General features: G+C 37.7%; 1 protein-coding gene across 6 annotated transcripts in view; it reads right to left on the bottom strand.

Moving 5' to 3' along the window:
- Nucleotides 1-15,556: 15,556 nt before the first annotated feature.
- The window catches only part of DBF4 (DBF4 zinc finger), a 32,217-nt gene continuing 23,170 nt past the window's right edge, over nucleotides 15,557-24,603 (bottom strand). For 4 of the 6 annotated variants that reach the window (XM_003252348.4, XM_012510481.2, XM_030822036.1 and 1 more), the window contains 4 exons: nucleotides 23,583-23,711; nucleotides 23,058-23,172; nucleotides 19,537-19,661; nucleotides 15,557-16,748 (listed from right to left, as the gene is read on the bottom strand). In XM_003252348.4, coding sequence (XP_003252396.2) covers nucleotides 15,773-16,748; nucleotides 19,537-19,661; nucleotides 23,058-23,172; nucleotides 23,583-23,711 — 1,345 coding nt within the window. In that variant the 3' untranslated portion in view covers nucleotides 15,557-15,772. The remainder of the gene's footprint in view (nucleotides 16,749-19,536; nucleotides 19,662-23,057; nucleotides 23,173-23,582; nucleotides 23,712-24,603) is intronic. The other 2 variants (XM_030822039.1, XM_030822038.1) reach the window with 1 other exon arrangement.

Genomic DNA, 24,603 nt, shown 5'->3' with positions numbered 1-24,603 from the left:
TCCCAGGTGAGAAAGCAAACATGACTTTTAGGCCTTGCTCCTCTCCGTCTGCTCACAATGTTGGTAAAGGCTCCTGCACTCGTATCTGCAGCAGTTCCCCATTCACCCCCTGGATTCTGTTCCAGATAGTTCGTACCCATTTGAAATTATTACAGAATTTCACTGGAAGCATCTTTCACCCTGTGACCCCTCCCTAATTTTGCTGTCTTCCTTGCCTGAGGGCCCCTGCAAAATCCAGTCAGGGATAGTTTCCGTGGGCTCAAGCTGGAGACTGGGTGTGCCTACAAGGCTCTTCCTGCTGCTGCTTCTACTTTTATATTGTACACAGCTCTCTAAATGTGTTTCAGTTCTAGGTAAGGTCAAATCTTTCTTCTGTAATCTGGATTTTCATGTTCGCCAATAGGGATGTGTGTTCGGAGGCAGGTTTTCCCCTCTCACACTTTGGGAACTCAGTTTTTTGCCTGTCTTGCAGAATTTGCAGTGGCGTCAGTTGGGCAATTCAAAAATGAAATTGCAATATAAGAGGCTGAGGGTTAATGTCCTTCCCTAATTAATGTCACTGAGTCTCTTCCTTCTCCTGAAAATATGAAGTTTTCATTGTTTAAAAAATGTTTTTAGAAACTTAAAAAAATCCTATTTGAAATATGAATGTATATTCTGGCCAGAAAGAATGAATGCATATAAATGTGTTTGTATAGAAAGCTAAAATGTTATGGCCTTTATAATTTCTAAGCCAGCAAAACAAATTAAATTATGTTTGTAACAAATAAGTTTTTAAGTATAATCTTGCACATAAAAGATACTTTTTATTTTCTGTATTGCTAAGAACTAGCAGCAATCCATGAATATACTAAGATATGATAATGGTAAAAAGCAAAGATGCTGAAAAGATAACATATTTAAAGGAAATACAGTTTCTCCAAGATGTGTGTGGGGGTGGGGGTTGAGAATAGGGAAACAGTTTCCTTGGAATATGTTTGAAGTACTGTGCTACAGGCCACATCTTGCCTATTCATGTATAGATCTATATCTATTGTCATGCATTGCTTAATGATGGGGATACATTCTGAGGAATATACCCTTAGGCAACATCATTAATGTAACAATATCATAGAGTGTACTTACACAAACCTAGATGGTGTAGCCTACTACACACCGAGGCTACATGGTATAGCCTATTGCTCCTAGGCTGTAAACCTGTTTATCATGTTATTGTACTGAATACTATAGGCAGTTATAATACATTGGTAAATATTTATGTATCTAAACATAGAAATGGTACAGTAAAAATACAATGTGAAAGATAAAAAATGGTACACCTATATAGGGTACTTACTATGAGTGGAGGTAACAGGACTCAGAGTTACTCTGGGTGAGTCAGTGAGTGAGTGGTGAGTGAATATGAAGGCCTAGGACATTACTGTGTACTACTGTAGACTTTATAAACACTGTACACTTAGGCTGCACTAAACATTAAAAATTTAAGTAATTGTGCTACAAAATTATGGCAGCTATGATGTCAGTAGGTGATAGGAATTTTTCAGCTCTATTATAATTTTATGGGATTACCATCATATATGTGGTTCATCATTGAGTGAAACATCATTGTGCGGCACATGGCTGTATTTCTATACAATTGAATTAAACTACAAATCAATAACAGAATGATAGCTGGAAAACCTCAAAAATACTTGGATATTATCAACACACTTTTAATTAACATATGAGTCAGAGAAGAAATCTCAAGAGAAATGTTAAACTATTTTGAACCAAATCAAAATGAAAATACAACTTACCAGAATTTTGGAGATGCAGTGAGTACTTAGAGAGAAATGTATAGCATTGAATGCATGTATTAGAAAACAATAAATATTTAAAATCAATAATATGTGTTTACCTTAAGGAACTAGAAAAAGAAGGGCAAATTAAATTTCAAGTAAGCAGCAGAAAAAAATAACCAAAATTAGAACAGAAATCAATTAAATTGAAAATAGGAAATCAAAAGAGAAAATCAATAAAACCAACAACTAGTTTTGGAAAATATCAATAAAGTTGCCAAACTTCCAGCCATGTCAACAAAGAAAAGAAAGAGAAGACACAAATTACTAATATCAGAAATGAAAGACAAGCTATGACTATTGATCGCATTGACATTAAAAGGATAATAAACGACTATCATAAACAACATTAAGTCTCCAAATTTGATAACCTAGCTGAAATGGACCGATTCCTTGAAAGACATACTATACCAAAGCTTACACAAGGAGAAATAGATAATCAAAATAGGCCTATGTCTGTTAAATAAATTGAATCAGGCCAGGCGCAGTGGTTCATGCCTATAATACCAGCACTTTGGGAGGCTGAGACAGGAAGATCACTTGAGGTCAGGAGTTTGAGATCAGCCTGGTCAATATGGTGAAACCCCATCTCTACTAAAAATACAAAAATTAGCCATGCATGGTGATGGGCGCCTGTAATCCCAGCTACTTGGGAGGCTAAGGCAGGAGTATCACTTGAACCCGGGAGACGGAGGTTGCAGTGAGCCGAGATCATGCCACTGGACTCCAGCCTGGGCGACAAGAGTGAAACTCCGTCTCAAAAAGTAAATAAATAAATAAATAATTTATAACTTTCCAAAACGAAAAGCACCAGGCCCAGGTTGTTTCACTAGTGAATTCTACAAATATTTTTAAGAATAAATTATACCAAATTCTTTGTAACCCCTTCCAGGAAATAGAAGCCAAGAGACTACATCCTAACTCATTCTATGTGACCAGCATTACCCTAACACCAAAAACAGAGGAAAACGACAGACAACATATCTCGTCAACATACATGTGAACTCTTCAATGACATATTAGCAAATTGTACCCAAAAATGTAAGAAAAGACTGTTAGTCACATGTACCAAGAGGGATTTATTCTAGGTATGGAAAGCTGGTACAACATTTTAATTCCCATTAATATAATCCATCACATCAACAGGCTAAAGAAGAAAGATAATATGATCATATCAATCAGAAAAAGCATTTGACAAAGTCCAACCACAATTCATGATAAAAAAAAAGACCCTCGGCAACTAGAAATGAAGGAGAGATTCCTCAACTTGAAAAAGAACATCTACAAAATGCTGTAGCTGTAAGCTAACATCATACTTAATGGTGAGATGCTAGATAATTTTATGTTAACATCAGGAACGAGCCAAGAGCGTCTACTCGCACCTTCCTATTCAAGATTGTAAGAAAGGATAGTCTTTTCAGCAAGGGGTGCTGGAACAACTGGACATCTTCATGCAAAAAAATTAATATAGACATAGACCTTACATCTTCCACAAACTTTAACTCAAAATGGACCATGGACCTAAGTGTAAACACAAAACTATAAAACTCCTAGGCAATAACATAGAAGAAAATCTAGGTGGCCTTGAGTTTGGTGGTGATTTTTTAGACACAATACCATGATCCACAAAAGAAAATATTGATGTTTGACTTCATTAAAATTAAAAACTTCTGCCATGTGAAAGACATTGTTAAAAGAATGAAAAGACAAGCCACAGACTGGAAGAAAACATTTGCATCTGAAAATGGTCTGGTATCCAAAATATACAAAGAACTCCTAAAACTCAACAATAAGAAAACAATACAATTTTTTTTTTTTTTTTTTTTGAGACAGAGTCTTGCTCTTTCGCCCAGGCTGGAGTGCAGTGGGGCAATCTCGGCTCACTGCAAGCTCCGCCTCCTGGGTTCACGCCATTCTCCTGCCTCAGCCTCCCGAGTAGCTGGGACTACAGGTGCCCGCCACCACACCCGGCTAATTTTTTGTATTTTTAGTAGAGACGGGGTTTCACTGTGTTAACCAGGATGGTCTCAATCTCCTGACCTCGTGATCCACCCGCCTCGGCCTCCCAAAGTGCTGGGATTACAGGCATGAGCCACCGCGCCCGGCTACAATTTTTAAAATGGACAAAAAATCTGAACAGACACTTCACCAAATAAGGTATACACATAGCAAATAAACATGAAAAGATGTTCAACATCATATGTCATTAGGGAATGCAAATTAAAACAACAATCAGATACCACTACACGCATTAGGATGGCTAAAATCCGAAACAGCAAAACCAAATTCTGGTGAGAATGTGAAGTAACAGGAACTCCAACTCATTGCTAGTGGGAATGTAAAACAGTACAACAACTTTGGAAGACAGTTTGGCAGTTTCTTGCAAAACTAAACATACTTTAACCATATGACACAACAATCATGCCCCTTGGTATTTACTCTGATGAGTCAAAGACTTATGTCCACACAAAGACCTTCATCTTATATTTAGATCTTTCTTCTTTTCTAATATAGGCATATAGTCCAGGCATGGTGGCTCATGCCTGTAATCCTAGCAGTTTGAGAGGCTGAGGCAGGTGGATTGCTTGAGCTCAGGAGGTCAAGACCAGCCTGGGCAACATGGTGAAACCCCATCTCTACAAAAAATACAAAAATTAGCCACGTGTGGTGGTGGGCACCTGTAGTCCTAGCTAGTTAGGAGGCTGAGGTGAGATGATCACCTGAGGCCAGTAGATCAAGGCTGTGGTGAGCCATGATTGTACCACTGCACTCCAGCCTGGGTGACAGAGTGAGACCCTGTCTCAAATAAATAACATTGAAGAGGTGGGCATGGTGGTTCACGCCTGTAATCCCAGCACTTTGGGAGGCCGAGGCAGGTGGATCATCTGAGGTCAGGAGTTCGAGACCAGCCTGACCAACATGGTGAAACCCCTATCTCTACTAAAAATACAAAATTAGCCAGGTGTGGTGGTGCATACCTGTAATCCCAGCGACTTGGGAAGCTGAGGCAAGAGAATCGCTTAAATCCAGGAGGTGGAGGTTGCAGTGAGCTGAGATCACGCCATTGCACTCCAATCTGGGCAACAAGAGTGAAACTCCATCTCAAAAAAAAAATTAAAAAGATAAAAGATAAAAAATAAAAATAAGCATACAATGCTATAAATTTCCTTCAAACTTTGCTTTAGCTACATTCCACAAATTTTATGTATTTACTGCAAATTATTTTTAATTTTTCTTGAGACTATGTCTTTGACTCCTGTGTTATTTAGAAGTGTGTCATTTTATTTATAACTACCTGGGGCTTTCTAGATATCTATTACTTGTTTCTAGTTTAATTCCACTGTGGTCTGAGAATATATTTTTTATTATTTCTATTCTTTTAAGTGTTGTAAACTTCCTTTTATGACTCAGAATATATCTACTTTGGTGAATGTGGTACTAAATTTTGAGGATACTTGATCGAGGGGATTTGCACAGAAGTTAGATAAAGGAAAGTAACTGATTTGGGAGGACTACAGAGACACAGGATTTAACACCCTGAGAATAATCTCAGGATATACTGTGAATGTGTTGATGGTATGTTAGAATTGATGGCTCATGCTAAGAGAAATAAAACTGCCACATTTCCATGGCAGATGGTGGAGAAAGAGTGGTGGACATACTTGAGTGAATATACTATATTAAGACTGGGGACTGGATACGGTGGCTCACACCTGTAATCCCAGCACTTTGGGAGGCCAAGGCAGGCAGATCACTTGAAGTCAGGAGTTCCAGACTAGCCTGGCCAACATGGTGAAATCCATCTCTACTAAAATACAAAAATTAGCCAAGCATGGTGGTGGGTGCCTGTAATCCCAGCTACTCGGGAGGCTGAGGCGGGAGAATCGCTTGAACCTGGGAGGCAGAGGTTGCAGTGAGCCAAGGTCACACCACAGCACTCCAGCCCAGGTGACAGCACAAAACTCCATCTCCAAAAAAAAAAAAAAAAAAAAGACCCAAAAACCCACCAGGTCATTATATTTCATGGAAAGTTCCTGATGGTATGCTACTTACCAAGGCCATAAAGAATGCCCTAGAAGGAAGGCCAACAATAGTACTAAAATATGCAGTTGTGGCTCTTCTCAGCGTGCCAGAACCAATGGCAGGTAAGGCCATTATAGAACTAAGCTCACTAATAGCAGTGAGGTTGGTAAGACCTGAAACAATAAAGACCAGATGGTGCCATTCAAGTATCAGAAGGTAAGTGCACATCATTATCATAGTAAGTGGCAATGTCAAAGGGGCAGCCAGAGGAGGCTGAATCCTCTGAAGGTTATGGAGTTGGTTATTAGAACATAGCATCTTTAGGAGCAAAATGGATGGATAGCCAATAAGGTCATCATTCAATATGTACCATGAGTCAGCCTCAGGAGGCTAAGGGCAATTGCTCCAGTAAAAAGTCATGATCTCTTGTTCTGTTTCCAGATTTAAGTTAATTTTTCCACGTTGAAACCACTGACTAGAGAAGAGGCCATGACCCCAGGAGAAAGACCCTGCAACACATTTTAACTGCACATGGTAATTATTTCCTAGTCCTTTCCGAAAGGTACCAATCTCCCTTTACTTGGGTAGCTGTGCACTGGGAAAAGGGGACTACCCAGATATTTGTTAGACACAAGGTCTGAATTGACATTGATACCTGGGACCCAAAGCACCTATTGTAGAGGGGGCATACGAGAGCCATGTAATAAATGGAGTCCTGGCTAAGGTTTGGCTGATAGTGAGTTATTTGTCTGATAATGTGTCATTTGTCCAGTCCCTGAATATATTATTAGAAGAGAAATACTTATTACTTCATACACTCTCTCATACTGTGCCCCTGGCCTACAGAGTAAGACCTATATATGGGAAAAGACCAAGCGGGAACCTTGAAACTGGTTCTACCCTCTAGCCAAAATAATAAATCAAAAACAATATCTTAACTGGGTGGTGTTGGTGGAGGAAATTAGTGCCACTGTTAAATGTTTAAAAGATACAGGAATGGTTGATTCCCATTATATGCATATGGATTATAAAAAATGAGTAGACCACCAGAAGCTGCACTAAGTAGTAGTCTCAATTTCAGTTGCAGTGCCAGATACAATATATTTTCTGTTGCAAATGAACATGGCACCAGGTGCATGATGTGCAGCCACTGGTTGTGCAGATGCATAATTTTCCATCCCTAACAGAAAAAAGAGGGATCAGAAACAGTTCCTATTCACAGGGAAAAGATTACAGTATATACTTACAGTCTTACCACAGGGCTATTTAAACTTTCTTGTCCTTTGTTATAATTTGAACAATCTAGACCATCTGGATGCCATGGAGATTATCACATTAACCCTTTATACTGATGATATATTTATCAAATCAGATGAGCAAGAAGTTGCTAGTACATTGGAAACTTTGATAAGACACATGTTTTCCATAGGGTGGGAGATTCAAGAACCTGTTATATCAGTAACATTTTCAGAGTTCCATTGGTTAGGGACATGCTGGGAAATCCTATCCAAAGTAAAAGACAAATTATTGCCTACTGAACCTTCCAAACATGAAGGAAGCATGATGTCTGCTAGGCCTCTTCAGGTCCTGAAGGCAGTCAGTTCCAACTGGGAATACTGCTTCAACCCAGTGGCAGGAAAGGCTTCCAACTGTGAGTGGAGCTTCCAAGCAGAAAAGTGCTCTGCAGCCATATGATCAGGCAGGTTCAAAGGTTCTAGATTTAGCGGTAGGAAAAGATGCTGTGAGGAATTTATGGCAACTTCCCTGCCCACAGTAAAGGAATCACAGCCCAGAAACAAGGGATTTTAGAATAAGGCCAGTCCCTCTTTAATGGAGAGTCACATACTTTTTGAAAAGCAAAAATACTTTGTTGTATGAGATGATGATGTATGAGATGGAACACCTGACCATGAGGCAAAACCCACCATGTGGTCAACACTACCCATCATGAACTGGGGTTTTATAAGACCTACCAAGTCATAGCACCAGGCAAATGCAGCAACAATCCATTGTAAAATAGAATTGGTTTATTTAGGATTGAGCAAGAGCAGGACCAGAGAGCTCAAGGAAGTTGCATAAACACGCGGCTGAGATCCCCATGTCATTCATTGTTATATTAATGCCTCTCCCTCAGGTTGCACCTACAGATGTATGGGTCATCCCTTAAGACCAGCTGAAAAATGAGGAAAGCCCAAATTTGGTTAATGGATGGGTTGCTTCTGTGACTACAAGATGAAAATAGATGGCAACTGCCATATGGCTACTCAGTAGTGGCATTGAAAGCCAGTCACAAGGGAAAAATGTTCCCAATGGGCAGAATTTCAAGCGGGGTACCTGGTCATTGCTATTGTGTGAAAAGAGAAGTAGGCTGAGCTTAACATATATGTACAGTCTTGGGGAGTGAGAAATAACTTGCACTGGCTATTAAGGGGCCTGGAAAGAGAAAGATTGGAAGACTCAGTAGAAAGTGTAGAGGCATGTGGCATATGGGAGTGGGCATGAAGTGTGGGCATCCTCATATTGCATGTTAATACTACCCTGATGCTGGCACAATGGACATATGAGTGAAGTGATCACGGTGGGCAGTGATGGAAGTTATTTCTGGGCTCCATAGCACAGGTTCCTATTCGCCAAAGCTGAGCTAGTGTTTTTGTCACTGCCAGATGTCCAAATTGCCAGAAACTAGGCATGAAGTGGCTAGTTGATTATACTGGACACAGTAATAGAAGACCCAGGTCTGAGTTTTGTTGTTGTTGTTCACATTGCATTTTTAAGACTTACAGAGTTTCACTGGCGTGGCATCATATATAACTTCGTATCAGACCAGGGGATGTCCTTTACAGCAAAGGAGGCATGGGGGTAGGCCCATGATCATGCAATCCACAAGTCTTATTATGTATTGAATCAACCAGAAGCTTCCTGATAGAGAGTATTGGAAGGGCCTGTTAAGTAGCATCAGCATGGAGGTGATATTCTTGAGAATAGGGTATCATTTAAGATGCAGTATAGAGTTGGGGTTCAAGATGTTTTTATGGTGCTATGCCCCCAACAAAATAAGTCTGGCAACCCATGAGTGGAACAGGAGTGGTCCTGCTTGCCATCACTTATTTGACCCTTTTGAATGTGTTTCCTACCTCAGTGACACCTGTTGAATTATAAGCTGCAACCACCACCCGGCCGTTTTGAGTTCCTTGTGCCAATAACCCAACAGGCAGAATCACTATGTGGGTAATTGATCCTGATCCCTCTTCAGTAACTTGTTGCCCCAGCTTCTGGGAGTACTGACAGTAAACAGCTTTCAACTTCTGTCAGCTCCTTCAGGGATTGTGTCAGCTGAGGAGTCATGCTCCTTCCTAGAGTGACCCATACTCAAATGACTTATTGGCCACCGTCACCTACCAACTCTGAAAAGCTCCCTGGGGGTCAACTGATGTCCAAAGGCACCCCTTATAAAACATCTGCATACCAAATTCCATCTCAGTCTGCCTCCTGTGGGAACCCAAAAGTCATACCATGAGGGCCTCGTGGTATGACTTTTTATAGACTTTTGTCTATAAGAAGTTTTTATACTGCCTGAAAGTGCTAAAACAGGGTAAACAAAATATTTTATGGGACTGGTATGAGGGGTACCTAATGTGGTCTTGAGGGCCTCAAAAGTTTTGGGTAGGGGAACACCAAACCATTCACTTTATCCCTTCAAGTTAAATGTTAACAATATGTGAACAAACTGTTTTTGAAATGATCATAACATAATGAGAGAATTTTGAAAAAAAATATTTGGAAATGTTTCCATTGGTTACATACGTTTATTACTGAAAATACATGTCACTGTAAGAATGCTCATACTTGTAAGCGGAATTTTCTGTCCTGTTTAAAAATCTTCCAAAAGACCTTCTAATTGAAAACTGATTAATCTCAGGCATCTGAAAGCTTACTAACTAGATTTCAATGAATATTTGGGATTCCTGGGGAACTGGACTGTAAAATTAGTATTACAATTTAGCAAATGGAGCTAAGAATGTAGGATCCAAGTATTTTGTGTGTTTTTGTTTGAGCTATGACAACCATAAAAACCAAGTATTGAAATAACTGAATTTTTGACCGGGCGCAGTGGCGCACGCCTGTAATCCTAGCACTTCGGGAGGCTGAGGCGGGCAGATCACTTGAAGCCAGGAGTTCGAGACCAGCCTGACCAACATGGCAAAACACTGTTTATACTTTATTTTTAAATAAAAACAAAAAATAGCCAGGCGCAGTGGCTCATGCTGAGCTGAGATTGCACCACTACACTCCATCCTGTGCGACAGAGCAGACTGTCTCAAAAAAAAAAAAAAAAAACAAACAAACAAAACCCCCAAAACAAAAACCCCTGACTCTTCAAAATATTCAATCATAGAACATTTTCTAATGAGAATTTCTAATGAGAAGGCAAAAAGACTTGGCTATCTAGTTACTCTGAATAGTTTCTTTAACTCTTGGTCAAATATTTTAATGGCATTTTTGGTGAGAGCACAAAGGCATCAGTATCATCGGTGAAAAAATGTTGCATATATTTTATCCCTTAAAAATTAGCCAGGCGTGGTGATGCATGCCTGTAATCCCAGCTACTTGGGAGGCTGAGGCCCGAGAATCGCTTGAGCCTGGGAGGCAGAGTTTGCAGTGATATATATATTAGTAGAGTAACATACATGTGATACAATACACACATACATTGGAGCATGTGGTCAGTGATTTTTAAAACCAAAAACAAAGCTTTGTTAGAAATTTCCACAGATGGTGCCTTTCTTGGTTTTACTGAATTTCATAATTTGACGGGGTTCACCTATTCCCAACATCCTTTGAGATTTGAGGAAGTCAGCAGAACTGAAGACAACTAATCTTATACTATAGTACAAAAGCTAAATGCTACTGTACATTTAAGCATAACCAAGTAAAACAAAAATAATATAAAGGGACTTTGATAATTTTGACTTCTCATGAAGGAATTGGTCATATTCTTCAATAAGTATGGCTAAGTATATATGTGTGTTTTTTTTCCATCATGTTATCTCAGTGTTCAAAATCGGCATACCTTTTTCTTGCAGAGGATTACTTTTTGCTGACACATTGTTTTTGCCTCTTTAATTGCCCAGAGCTGCTCCTAGATTTTTTTTTTGCTATGGGATTTTAAAGAGGCTACTTTCCTCAAATGCTGCCTACAAAATTAATGCTAATTAAAAATATTGTTAGCAAGACCTAAGTTCTGACATTCCCTATAACTAATGCAGCTAAAAGGCTAAATGGCCATTTCGTTTGGTTTGTCTTTGTACTATGCCATTCTTCCTCCGCAGACTCTGACATCTTCCGTGGCAAATAATGTAATTATAGCACATGGCTCATGTATAGTATATTATTTGTCACACTATAACTTTAATACAGGCAAGTCCATAGTGGTTGTTATCTAGGGTAATTTGGGTCCAATTAATATCTCTTGAGCAAACTACTCTGTGACTGGCATTGTTTTAGACCTTTTTTACTTGGCAAACTCATGGTTTTAAGATTGAGGTTTAGTTTACATTCATTATTATGCTTAAGAACCTTTCCATCTCTTACAGGAAAAGGCCTATCATTCTTACATTTCACTTTATTAATGAAACAGCACTGGAATGATTTTTGATTGAAATGTAACATAAAACTGTCTTTGGTCTCACAATCAAAACTGCATTTATAGAAGCTGGTAATATTTAAATAACATGTATTAACCTGGGGTATTTTAATATATCCTTTAGATGGCAGAAGAGAAGTACACATCCATCCTAGCAACTAAGTGCTTTAAAAAATCCTGGCCAGTGTGGTGAAACCCCGTCTCTACCAAAAATACAAAAAAAAATTAGCCAGGCGTGGTGGTGGGCACCTGTAGTCCCAGGTACTCGGGAGGCTGAGGCAGGAGAATGGCGTGAACCCGGGAGGCGGGGCTTGCAGTGAGCCGAGATGGCGCCACCGCACTCCAGCCTGGGGGACAGAGCAAGACTCCATCTCAAAAAAAAAAAAAAAAAAAAGAAAAGAAAAACCCCCCACAAAACCCCCAAATTCTGATAACACAGAATAATCCTACATTTCCAGAAATAAGTGTTCAAATTCAATGGTTTTAGGTCAGAGTTTTACACATAAAATTATTTTCTATGCCTCCTTTAAACGTATATATTTTGCTTGCACATTCATTAGGGTTCTCTACATACAAATTACAAATTTTAGAATTAGAAGCATCTATATGATTCCACAAATTATTCTAGTATTAGACATAATACTAAACTATGCATGCAGAGAAGTCAGTGGCTTCAAAAACCATTTAAGAGACAATGATTTTTGTGAAATACACCTTTTGCTACAACTGTGTACTTGTATATCTTAGAAAAATAAACATTCATTTTTGAGTCGCAGTATCAAATTGTCTTCACTGGTGCTGCTCTGGGCACACCTAGAAATATGGAATCATCAACTTTGAATGCTATACTACCTGTTACCTTTAGATGAAAGTTAATTAGGGTGCCTGTTTCTTTTCTTTCCTAACATCTTTTAACTTTGGTACTCTTGAAATCACAGAATTCTACTTTATCCTGTGCTTGCTGGGGATTTGTTGTCTGGACAATTTTGGCAATGCAGGTCACTTTCTATCAAGCAAACCAAGTTTCCTGTCTACCTTGCTGATCTCTGAAGATTCCTATTTTTCAAGATACCTTGCTACATTAAAGATTAAGTGTCCTTTTGTAAACAAATCAGGGAACTAAACCATAAGTGCTATTAGAAGATTAAAAACAAAAAAGGAGGATCACTTATGATTAGGTGTTTCAGACCAGCCTAGACAACACACCAAAAACCCATCCCTCAAAAAAAAAAAAAAACAAAGAAAAAAGAAAAAGTAAAAGAACTGGGCTCAAGCCAAGTGATACTCCCATGTCAGTCACCTGAGTAGCTGGGGCTACAGGCGTATGCCACCAAACCCTGCTATATATATATATAAAAATATGCTATAAAAAAAAAAATATATATATATTTTTGTAAAAACAAAGTTTAGCTATGCTGCCCAGGCTGACCTTGAACTCTTAATCACAAGTGATCCTTCCTATCTCAGCTTCCCAAAGTACTGGGATTACAGGCATGAGCCAGTACCCAGCTAAGCCCAGGAGTCTGAGGCCACAATGAGCTGATTGCACCATGGTAACCAGGCCTCGACAAGAGACCTAGTATCAAAAAACAAAACAAAACAAAAAACCACACACACACACACAACAAAAAACAAAAACAAAAAGGCAAAGCACCTTCTGGGTAAACACTACCTTGGCTGTGCCTTCCTAAAAATTAGGAAAAACTACCCCTACCCCTAGGTAGATGCACCTCATTGCCAGGACACACTACTTGCTGCAAATAACCTGCCTTCATCTCACTGGCTGGGTGCCCATCTGCATAGCTGCACAGCACAATCCAAACTGTATGTGGTGGCCCAAGTAAACTGAAATTATTCCAAGTAAAATGAAATTTAAGCACTTGAAAAAAGCTGAATACTCATTATGAAGACCGTGTGGTATTCTAAAATTCCAATATTCAGTGTCAAAATAGTTTAACAACTTTTACTGAAGGGTTCAGACTTTTTCTCCTTAATAACTTAATGTAAAATGATGCCCAGAGTACCACTGCAAGTTGAAGACACTTTTTTTTTTTTTTTTGAGACGGAGTCTCGCTCTGTCGCCAGGCTGGAGTGCAGTGGCGCAATCTCGGCTCACTGCAATTTCCGCCTCCGGGGTTCAAGCGATTCTCCTGCCTCAGCCTCCCAAGTAGCTGGGATTACAGAAGCGCACCACCATGCCCAGTGAATTTTTTGTAGTTTAGAAAAGACAGGGTTTCATCATGTTGGCCAGGATGGTCTCGATCTCCTGACCTCGTGATCTGCCCGCCTTGGCCTCTCAAAGTGCTGGGATTACAGGCATGAGCCACCGCGCCAGCCAGACACTGTTACTCTTAAAGTCAGAGGATCATACAGTGACTTTACATACCTTTCAGTTATCTGGAAAATTTGGGGAGCACGGATAACTAAAGGCAAATAAACCTGCAAATAATTTTCCAAGTTCCATTTAGATTTTTCAAAGGTTGTCTACGAAACCTTATGTATATTTACACATACATACATGTATTTGTAATAGAAAATGGATTAATAATTTACAATGGAAACAGGGTTTGCATGTATGCACTGTAAAGACTCTTTTATTGAGCCTACTTCAGGTACTGGTGTGAAAAACAAAGGTATTAAAAAGCCAGTGTTCATTTTGTCCAAATATGGACATGGATGTTCATTATGTTGTCAACATAATGTATGCAGGAAAAGCATATGAATTAGTCCTGTACTGAGATCATATATTTCAAAAAAATTAAGACTAGTAACCTAATTTTTAGTGACTATATATTCAAGTACTATGCAATAGAACCAATTGAATGTCACTGGTGGTAGTCTTACTCCTACAAGAACATACTCAAAGGCAAATGCCTTATATCCAGATTCAAATTGAAAATTTTTTTTTTTTTTTGAGACAGTCTCGCTCTGTCGCCCGGGCTGGAGTGCAGTGGCGCGATCTCGGCTCACTGCAAGCTCCGCCTCCCAGGTTCATGCCATTCTCCTGCCTCAGCCTCTCCAAGTAGCTGGGACTACAGGCGCCCGCCACCACGCCCAGCTAATTTTTTTTTGTATTTTTCGTAGGGACGGGATTTCACCGTGGTCTCGATCTCCTGACCTCGTGATCCGCCCGCCTCAGCCTCCCAAAGTGCTGGGATTAAAAGCGTGAGCCACCGCACCCGGCCTTGAAATTTCTTACATTTGAATTTTCTCTTCTCCAAATAATTCTATCAGTAAGTGCCAGATCAAGGCAATCCTTGTATATATCCCAAAACTGCATCTGTAATTCAATGCCATCCTTTTCTCTTTCATCTCCTACCAAATTAGGGGGTAGAGTCAACTTTTTTTTTTTGAGATGGAGTCTCACTCTGTCACCCAGGCTGGAGTACAGTGGCGCAATCTTGGCTCACTGCAACCTCCACTTCCCAGGTTCAAGCAATTCTCAGCCTCTGGAGGGAGTAGCGGGGACTACAACCGCATGCCGCCACGCCCAGCTAATTTTTTGCATTTTTAGTAGACAAGGTTTCACCATGTTGGCCAGGATGGTCTTGATCTTCTGACCTCGTGATCAGCGTGCCTCGGCTTCCCAAGGTACTGGGATTACAAGCGTGAGCCACCAGAGAGTCAACTTTTGAATATTCTCAAAGTTATTTACAAAGGTAAATAATTAAAAATAGCAGATAAATTATATTCCACTTGGTATCCTGGTTAAGTCTTTCCTTCATGGCTTCCAGTTACCCCTATACATAATCTAATTACTCAGCACCAAAATACTAGCATGGTCCATCAGTGACCCTCAAGTGTCAATATTTCTGATGATTTCCAGAATTCAAACACAGAAATGTATTTTTCCTTTCTGTACGAAATTTAGGTTTTTCAAGGCAAGGTCATGTTATCCTGATAATCTTTTAAAATTTACAGTACAACTAGAATATCCAAATGTATAATGCTAAGTTTGATATTCCCCAAATTTCATTTCACTGGTGGTTCTCAGTGACAAAGCAAATTATTATTCATTGTAATTCTCAGGAAACAATTATGAACATATATATAATCTAAAATAAGACCAGTCACAAGTTTATTCTGTAATTTTTCTATAATAGGCATTCAATTCTGTAGAAAATTGCAGACATTTACTTTTAATATTTACATTTGGGTCTGTAAACAAAGCTGGTAAAAAAAAATCCTAAGGAGTTTCCATACATATTTATAAAAATTTCAAGAATATGATCCTTATCACTTTTGAAAAATATGCATTTTTTAAATTCTAAAAGCCAGTAAATGTAGAAGTTGAAGGGGATGAGAAAAACGCTGTTAACAGATTATCTGAATTTTCCTCTTCCCAAATACCTAAAACATTGCATATACCACTCTTTTCCGTGTAGCTTGTGAAACCCAAAAACTCTGATTTCTCTTCACTAGTCTGAAACAAGTCTAGTAAAGACTGTACCGGTGAACTACAAATTCTGTTTTCTTCTTGTGTAATAAATTCAGTTCTTTTATCAAATTCAGCATTTGGTTCCAGATTTTCTTTTCTATTTCGTCCTAACAATATTTTCACTTTTCGATGTATTTTACCAGAAGGTAAACTATCCATATTCTTGATGTCACATTCATTGGGTTCCTCAGGAGGAGAATGGGATGGAGCCTTTGCCTGAACAGTTAGGTGCTCTTGTGAACTGTTTATTGTTATCAGACCAGAATCATGAGTAAATATTGAATGAAGGTCCTTTTCCTTGAGATCCTTTGCTGGAAAAAGCACAGTATCCGACTTTTGTTTTGGTTGAGATGCACTATTATCTGTACTGAAATCAGAAACATGTACAGATGCCCGTATGTTACATTTATAGTGATCTACCCTTAGTTCTTCTAAGTCATTTTCACTTAATGTGTGTTCGGAAATGTCAAGAATGCATTCCTGTTTGTTTTTATGTAGAGGTAGCTGTATAAAATTCTGTCCTATGTCATTTTCAGCCGTACTTAACATGGAACATTTATTACTCATTTTCTCATTAAGCCCTCTCAATTCATTTGAAGGGTGGGGGATGGGCTCTGAAATTAACAGAAGCTTTTTTTCAGTTTCCTGGGTCTCTTTATACAGGAAATTCTGCTCCATCACTGTTATATCATCTTCCTGGCAATCTTTCTGAGAAATATGTTGCAATTCCACTTTTTCCTTTTGTTCAGTCTTTTTCAGGACACTTGCAGAAATAGGAGAAAGGGATCCAACACTGTATTTTATTCTTTGTAGGAAAAATAAAAGAAAAATATTAAAATAATTGCTATCAAAACAAATTCCTTAGTTAGAAATTAAATGAGCAAAAACATTATATAATCTTTAAGAAACCTATTTAACTTAGGAAATTTTACAAAAATACAAACATCTTAACATTTTGCCAAATTTACTTGAGCTGTTTTTAAACTAATACAACTTTTCAGATATCACTGAAAACTCTACTGTACCTCTCTTCTCCTCTACATTCCTTGCCTCCCTCCCAGAGATAACCAATATCCTGAATTTTGACATTTAAAATTACTTTAATCATGTAAATGAAAGAAAGATGATAGTAAAGGGATTTGAGTCTGCCCCTAATTTTGCTTTCATTATTCTGAACAATTTCATAACTTCTGTGCTTTGATTTACATTAATGCACATTTTACTCTTCATTTTACTTAGCAATGTGGAGAATAAGTATTTACTGAGAAACCTATGGCAAAAACATATATTTTAAATTTACATTTAAGAATATTTAATATCAAAGTGAGCTAGAAACTTAGTATCTTTATACTTTCAAAGGTGACAAAGTTGTAACTTTTAAGCTTCAAACATATTTGACCTAAAATTAGTTTCTTCATGGAGCATCTTGACATCCCTGAAATGCCAGCCTGTATTAGACAAACCTAAACAACATACAATTAGAGAAAAAGTTAATAGCTCACCAATTACATTTTATGTTCCGCATGTCACAGATTAACTGTGAGAAATAATACAATTTTTCCTGCCCCTTCAACCAGAATGTTCTTTTTTATTTATCTTGTTCATACATTTACTTACAATTCTCTTTGAACAAATGGGCAATAAAAAAATGTAAAAAAAAAAAAATAGTCTAACATGGCTTTTAAGTCCAAGATGTTTAGGAGACTTGCCCACAGAAGTGACAATTAAGGAACAACCAATACTAGAGCTCAGAATTTTGCTGCAGACTGAGTTCTTAGGGAATTATAAGTTCTTAGAGTAGCCCACTTAGTTGGTTTTTTTGTTGTTGTTGTTTTTTTTTTTGAGACAGAGTCTCTCTGTCAACCAGGCTGGAGTGCAGTGGCCTGATCTCAGCTCACTGCAACCTCCGCTTCTCGGGTTCAAGTGATTCTTGTGCCTCAGCCTCCTAAGTAGTTGGGACTACAGCCATGTGCCACCACCTAATTTTTTTTTTTTTTTTTTTCAGTGGAGACGGGCTTTCACCACGTTGGCTAGGCTGGTCTGGAACTCCTGGCCTCAAGTGATCTGCCCACCTCGGCCTCTCGTAGTGCTGGGACTACAGGTGTGAGACACCCCACCCAGCCACAGTAGCCCACATAGTTTTAATAGTTGGAAATATGCCTTCTCATCAAATCCATATTAAGTCAGTCATGAAACCATTCTGAATGTCACAGAAATATGGGATTTAAGAACTGTTCTACCTGAAGTAAAAAAACTTTCTGGTTAATTTTCAGAAGCTGTATCTTGGTATCACATTTCTAATCTTCTTTATGTCTTAAGTAAGATTAGTCTAAGAATAAAGACTAAATGAGTTATTACCACCTCTAGGGTATATCCATATGAAAGCATTTCTCTTTGTAAGTTTATAGGAATAATCTAATCAGGACAATTTTTGTCTATGTGCAGTTGGTGTACATTGAGCAGTACTGTATTCACACTTAAAAGTCCTGTCAGTACCTTTAGTAAATATACCCATCATAAGGTTTAGGCAAAGATATTTAGTGAAAATATGAAGACCTAGGAGGCAAGTGGAGGAAGGTTTCTTAAAACTCTTCAATATTACCTAAAAGTTCCATAAAACGTTTCAGTCTGAGTAAATGGTAAACTTTATGGTTCTACAACAGGAGCTGATACACTATATAGCCTGTGGGCAAAATCTAGACGTCAGTGTATTTTTCCAAATAAAATTGTGTCAAAATACAGTCATATCCATTGTACAAAAAAGGTAATTAGCTGCAACAGAGATCTTAAGGCTCACAAACCCTAAAATATCAACTATCTGACTCTTTACAGGAAAAGTCACCCAACTCCTTCTAAACTACAATGTCAAGAATGAGACTAATTAGTGGGGTGTAGTGGCACATGCCTGTAATCCCAACTACTCAGGAGGCTAAGGTATGAGAATCTTTTGTACCTGGGAGGCAGAGGTTGCAGTGAGCCGAGATTATGCAACTGCACTCTGGCCTGGGTGATAGAGTGAGACTGTCTCAAAATAAAACAAAAAATTTTAAAAAGGAAAAGTTTTAGATAAAAAGAAAATTTAAAAAGAATGGAACTAAAAGTAGTCTAAGGTAAGGATCTTTGATAGTAAGGAAGAAGGGAAGGGAAGAACTTACTGGTTTTTAACCATATTTACATCCTGCAAATACATATTCCTTCTAAGAACAGGCAAACTGTGTTTATTTTTAGTTTAATAGTTCAATATTGTAGTATAATTTATTTATTTATTTTTGAGACAGAGTCTCACTGTCACCTAGGCTGGAATGCAGTGGTGCAATCTTGGCTCACCGCAACCTCTGCCTTCTGAGTTTCAAGTGATTCTTCTGCCTCAGCCTCCCGAGTAGCTGGGATTACAGGCGCGCGCCACCACACCCAGCTAATTTTTTATTTTTTTAGTAGAGACGGGGTTTCACCATGTTGGCTAGGCTGGTCTCGAACTCCTGACCTCAGGGATCCACCTGCCTCAGCCTCCCAAAGTGCTGGGATTATAGGCATGAGCCACCACCCCTGGCCTTCTAGTAGAATTTAAAACTTAGGTTGATAAAACTAATTACCTTTTCTTTTTAGGTGTGTCCTTTTCATATTCCACAAAGTCAAAAACTAACTTAGATACAATATCATCAACAACTTGATACTGGTTACTCTGTGCAAAGTTTCTGTGTTGCTCACTTAGAAGGTGCTAAAACAAAATTAAAAACATGTATCAAAAAATTGTATTTTAAAACCAAGAGATGCCTTTTTAATTAAGGTTTTCTGACACTCTCATGCCCCTAAAATTAGGTTTCCAATAACTACTCCAAAGATAATACCCTTTACTAGACTTCAAAAGACGTTTAAAATAAAATAATAGTCACTTTTGAGAAGCCAGTAAAACTACTTTGGTTTTTAGTCTTCAGTAAGAAAAGACAAGTACTAATTTGTAGTTACAATGGAACTGAAAAGAATGAGCTATGACAGAAAATGAAGACACAGATCGAGCGCAATGGCTCATGCCTGTAATCCCAGCACCTTGGGAGGCCGAGGTGGGCAGATCACCCGAGGTCAGGGGTTTGAGACCAGCTTGGCCAACATGGTGAAACCCTGTCTCTACTAAAAATACAAAAAATCAGCCGGGCGTGGTGGCACGTGCCTGTAGTCCCAGATACTTGGGAGGCTGAGGCAGAAGAATCACTTGAACCCAGGAGGTGGAGGTTACAGTGAGCCAAGATGGCACCACTGTACTCAAGCTTGGGCAACAGAGCAAGATTCTGACTCAAAAAAAAAAAAAAAAAAAAAAAAAAAAAAAAGATACAGAGAGAGACAGTAACATTTTGGAAAACATGTTTCCCTCTATTACTTTGTCTTTATGCAATTATCACTAAATAAGGCAGAGATTATAGAATAATAAATGAATGAAATATAAGTTAACATAAAAGAATCCAGAAAGTAGATTAAACACATGAATCACATTAGAAGTACTAAAAAAGCCAAGATTCATAATTGAAGAACACATTTCAGAATGAACAAAACAAATGATCTCAATTACCCAGTGCTCATAACAGGGTATACAGAAGTTATTCTTAAGAGTAGTCAAAACCACCAGGCGCAGTGGCTCACGCCTGTAGTCCTAGCACTTTGGGTTGCCAAGGAGGGCGGATCACCTGAGGTCAGGAGTTCAAGACCTCCTGGCCAACATGGTGAAATCCCGTCTCTACTAAAAGTACAAAAATTAGCCAGGCGTGGAGGCACATGCCTGTAGTCCCAACTACTAGAGAGGCTGAGGCAGGAGAATCTCTGGAACTCGTGAGATGGAGGTTACAGTGAGCTGAGATTGCGCCACTGCACTCCAGCCTGGGTAACAGAGCGAGACTCCATCTCAAATAAAAACAAAAAACAAAACAAAAAGAGTGGTCAAAACCAAAAGTAAACAAGTTCACAGCAAAGTGAGATAAAATTCACAGGAAACAAAGTTCCTTGTGAATAGGTGGAATCTCTACCCTAACTTTATTATTTGTCTGTCAGCTGATCAGGGAGGGAATTGTACTTAGAAGCTTCCTCTAGATTACCATAAAAGAAACTAATTTCTATTTCCCTAGTTTCATGCAATTTTACATTTTGATGATTTTATTACATTTCCAAAAACTAGCATCCTGGAATATACATGTATTCCTTCCTTACTTGCAAACTTTACCATATACAAATTATATATGCCCAGTAATAAGAATTATTAAAATTTCAAAGGAAACATCAAATCTGTAAGCTCAGATTCAGTCTATTAATGTTCTGGGAAGGAAAAATTGCCAACTTTTATTTAGTTCCCCTCTAATTTCCATTAAATTCTTCTTACTCATTCTTAAAAGTCTTAATTTAAAGTCACTTGTGTTCAGTTGGGCCTTTTGAGACCCTCATTCTAGGTTAAATAACCTCATTATTTATTCCCATTGCACTTCATACTTTACTTTTGTGAAACTCATCACACTTGCAAATACATATCTTGTATCTATCTACTCTGCCAGACCATAAGGTGCATAAGGGTAGGGATGTCCGCCTTATCTGTTGCTTTTTCCCCAGTATTCAAAAATATTTGTTAATTAATCCCTTGATACAAGTGGAATTGAATCATTATGAAACCTAACATTCAAAAAAAATTTCTTTACTCTTAGCAACTAAGAAACATATAAATGAAAACTGTAAAAACATGACCTTAAATTTCAATCCCAACCTCTAATCTCAACATCTGCTTTCACTAATTTTCTTCTTTGTGGCAACCATTGAACAATTTTTTCATTTTTTAGCCTCGACATTTTCTGAGCACCAAATTAAACATCCATTCCAGATTATTTTGTTGCTACATCAGCAAAGTAAAACTTCAAGACCAATCTGTAATTTTAATTTTCAAAATGATTTTCAGGAAGGGGAATATTTCTGAGATACTTTAGCTTCTGATTAAAAGCAATTTTAGACTAACCATAGTTTTTTTCGTTTATTACATAAAAACAAAAAAAACTGACACGAAACACTAATATATTTTGGTTTATAAAACAAACTTCAATTCAGAGTCTGAAGACAGATATGTTCAAGTATTATTCTTTCCCCTTAACTTTCCCACCATCTTTCTACCAAAACCAAACCAAACACCAAAACAAACCTATCTATTATGTAAAAAATTATTCAAATAACAGCTAACAATAAGCACTTACTATGTGCCAAACACCGTCCAAGGTCACACAGCCAGGGAGCCAGGATTCAAACCTGGCAGCCTGAATCCATAGCTCTTGCTCTTTTCATCAGTCTACAAACTATAATAGTTCCCCTATTTTCATCCTATATACCCTTTGCAACTCTTCCATTTCTTTCTGCTACCTCAATGGTCTTTACTTCTTTCAACTCTTCTCTTCCCATTATAAATAATAAGCCCAGTTTTTAATTGCTAAGGTTTAAAATACTATAGTAACCCTTGACTACTATTTTCCCTCACTTGCAACATCCAATCCATTGGCAAATCCTCTTGGTCCCACCTTTAAAACAAATCCACAATCTGACCATGTTTCAGCAATTCTACGAGCACTTAGTCTGGACTACCAATATCTATTCCTTGGTCTCATCAATCATTTTAAATTGGGACCTTTGCACTTGCTTATCTCAATATCCAGGTCTCATTACTTCATTTGTCTCAGGTCTCTACTCAAATGTCACCTTATCAGTTATGTGTTCCTCGTCTAGGCTAAATAGCAACATCCCCATTCTTATGTTCTGTTTTTTCATAGCACTGATCTAATATTCTCTCTATACATTTTTATTATTCTTTTATCCTGTGGTTACCTATCTCCACCCCTACCCCACCCCCACCCTACAGAATATAATCTTCACAATGGCAAAAAATTAAGTCTGTTTTGTTCAATGCTGTTTGCCCAGAGTAGTGATCAGTATGTAGTAGATGCTCAGTATTTGCTGAATAAAAATTCATTTTCAATACTCATTTCCTCCCTTGAGTTCTTAAAATGTAAAATATCTCCATCAGAATAACAAGCTAAAATTTAAAACACAAGTATCAGAGTTTTCGAAAGAAGCCCCCAAAATATAAAATCACATTTACAGTTTCTAGGTCTTCATATTTCTGCAAGCAACATTCACAATATCCTTTTTTCTTCTTCTCTTTCAACTGGAGTTGAATTGAGGTTCCACCAAACTTATCGCCATCTGTTTGGATTCTGATGACAGAAATACATGGTAAAGAATTAACCGCTGAACCTAAGGAATAACTTTTAAAATTTATTGTCCTAAACTATCACAATCTGCATAATTTGCAGAGAATTATATCAGCAAGTACTTTTAATCATATTTCTTTATACTATATTGAGAAGCAAACTAAAGATTTAATGAATATTCTGGAGAATATTTCAGATCATTCAAGATAAACTATACATTTTCATTATTTACAAATATTTTAAGACCCTCCCCACCTCCATCTAAACAGATTCAGACTTATAAAAGTAATCAGTATAGTAATTACAAACACAAATAACCATTATGGCATAAACCAAACTATTTCAAATCTTTACAAAGAAAAATTGAGATGAAATTCTGAATATTCCTTCTAAAAGTAAAGATTCAAACCAACCTTAGTTTAACCTGAGTTTGCTTTTGCATACTAGATGGCTTGTCTACATCAAATGGACTGCAGGGCTTCTGAATAGAATAATTTACAAAAGGCATATTGGTCAGCTGAAGATAAAATGGCCTATAAAGTCTAAAAGAATAAAAAGACACATGAGCTTCTTTATGATTAAAGAAAAAAGGTTTAAAGTTTTGTATTTCAAAATCACATAATTAAGCTGGAATCTGAAATAACAGAAATTATTTAGGCTTCCCTTCAAAAAATCAATTTCAGGCCTAACATTTTTAACATTTAAACATTTTTAAAATTGTGGTAAAATACACATAAAATTTATTACCTTAACCATTTTAAGTGTATAATTCAGTCACATTAAGTATTCACAATGCTGTGGTACCATCACTGCTACCGTCCATCTTTTGTAAGATGACGTATTCTTATCTTCAAAAACTGAAACTCTATATCCATCAAACAGTAACTTCCCAAATATCCTTTCTCCATATCCCCTGACAACCACCATTCTACTTTTTGTTATCAGTTTGACTAATGTAGGTGCATCATGAGTGGAATCATGCAGTATTTTTCATCTTATTTCACTTAGCATAATGTCTTAAAGGTTTATCCATGTTGCATGTGTCAGAATTTCATTCCTTTTAAAGGCTGAATAATATTCCATTGAGTGTGTGTACACACATCCTGCATATTGTTTATCCATTAATTTGCTGATGGACTTGGATTACTTTAACTTTTTGGCTGCTTAATAGTAGCCATCCTAAATAATGTAAAGTGGTATCTCACTGTGGTTTAGATTTGCAATTCCCTAATGATTAGTAATGTTGAGCATCTTTTCATATGCTTATTGGCTATTTGTGTATCGCCTCTGGAAAAATGTCTATTCAGTGCTTTGCCCATTTTTAAAATTGGGTTGTTTCGTTGTTGACTTGTAATTCTTTATATATTCTGGATATTAACACTCTTATTAGATATATGGCTTGTTCAACCTGAGAAAGCTGAAAAAAAGAAACAG

Source organism: Nomascus leucogenys, chromosome 11 (assembly GCF_006542625.1).
Source record: "Nomascus leucogenys isolate Asia chromosome 11, Asia_NLE_v1, whole genome shotgun sequence".
In the NCBI taxonomy this organism is placed as follows: domain Eukaryota; kingdom Metazoa; phylum Chordata; class Mammalia; order Primates; family Hylobatidae; genus Nomascus; species Nomascus leucogenys.
The sequence above is the reverse complement of the archived record's forward strand: the minus strand, read 5'-3'. Positions and strand labels throughout refer to the sequence as shown.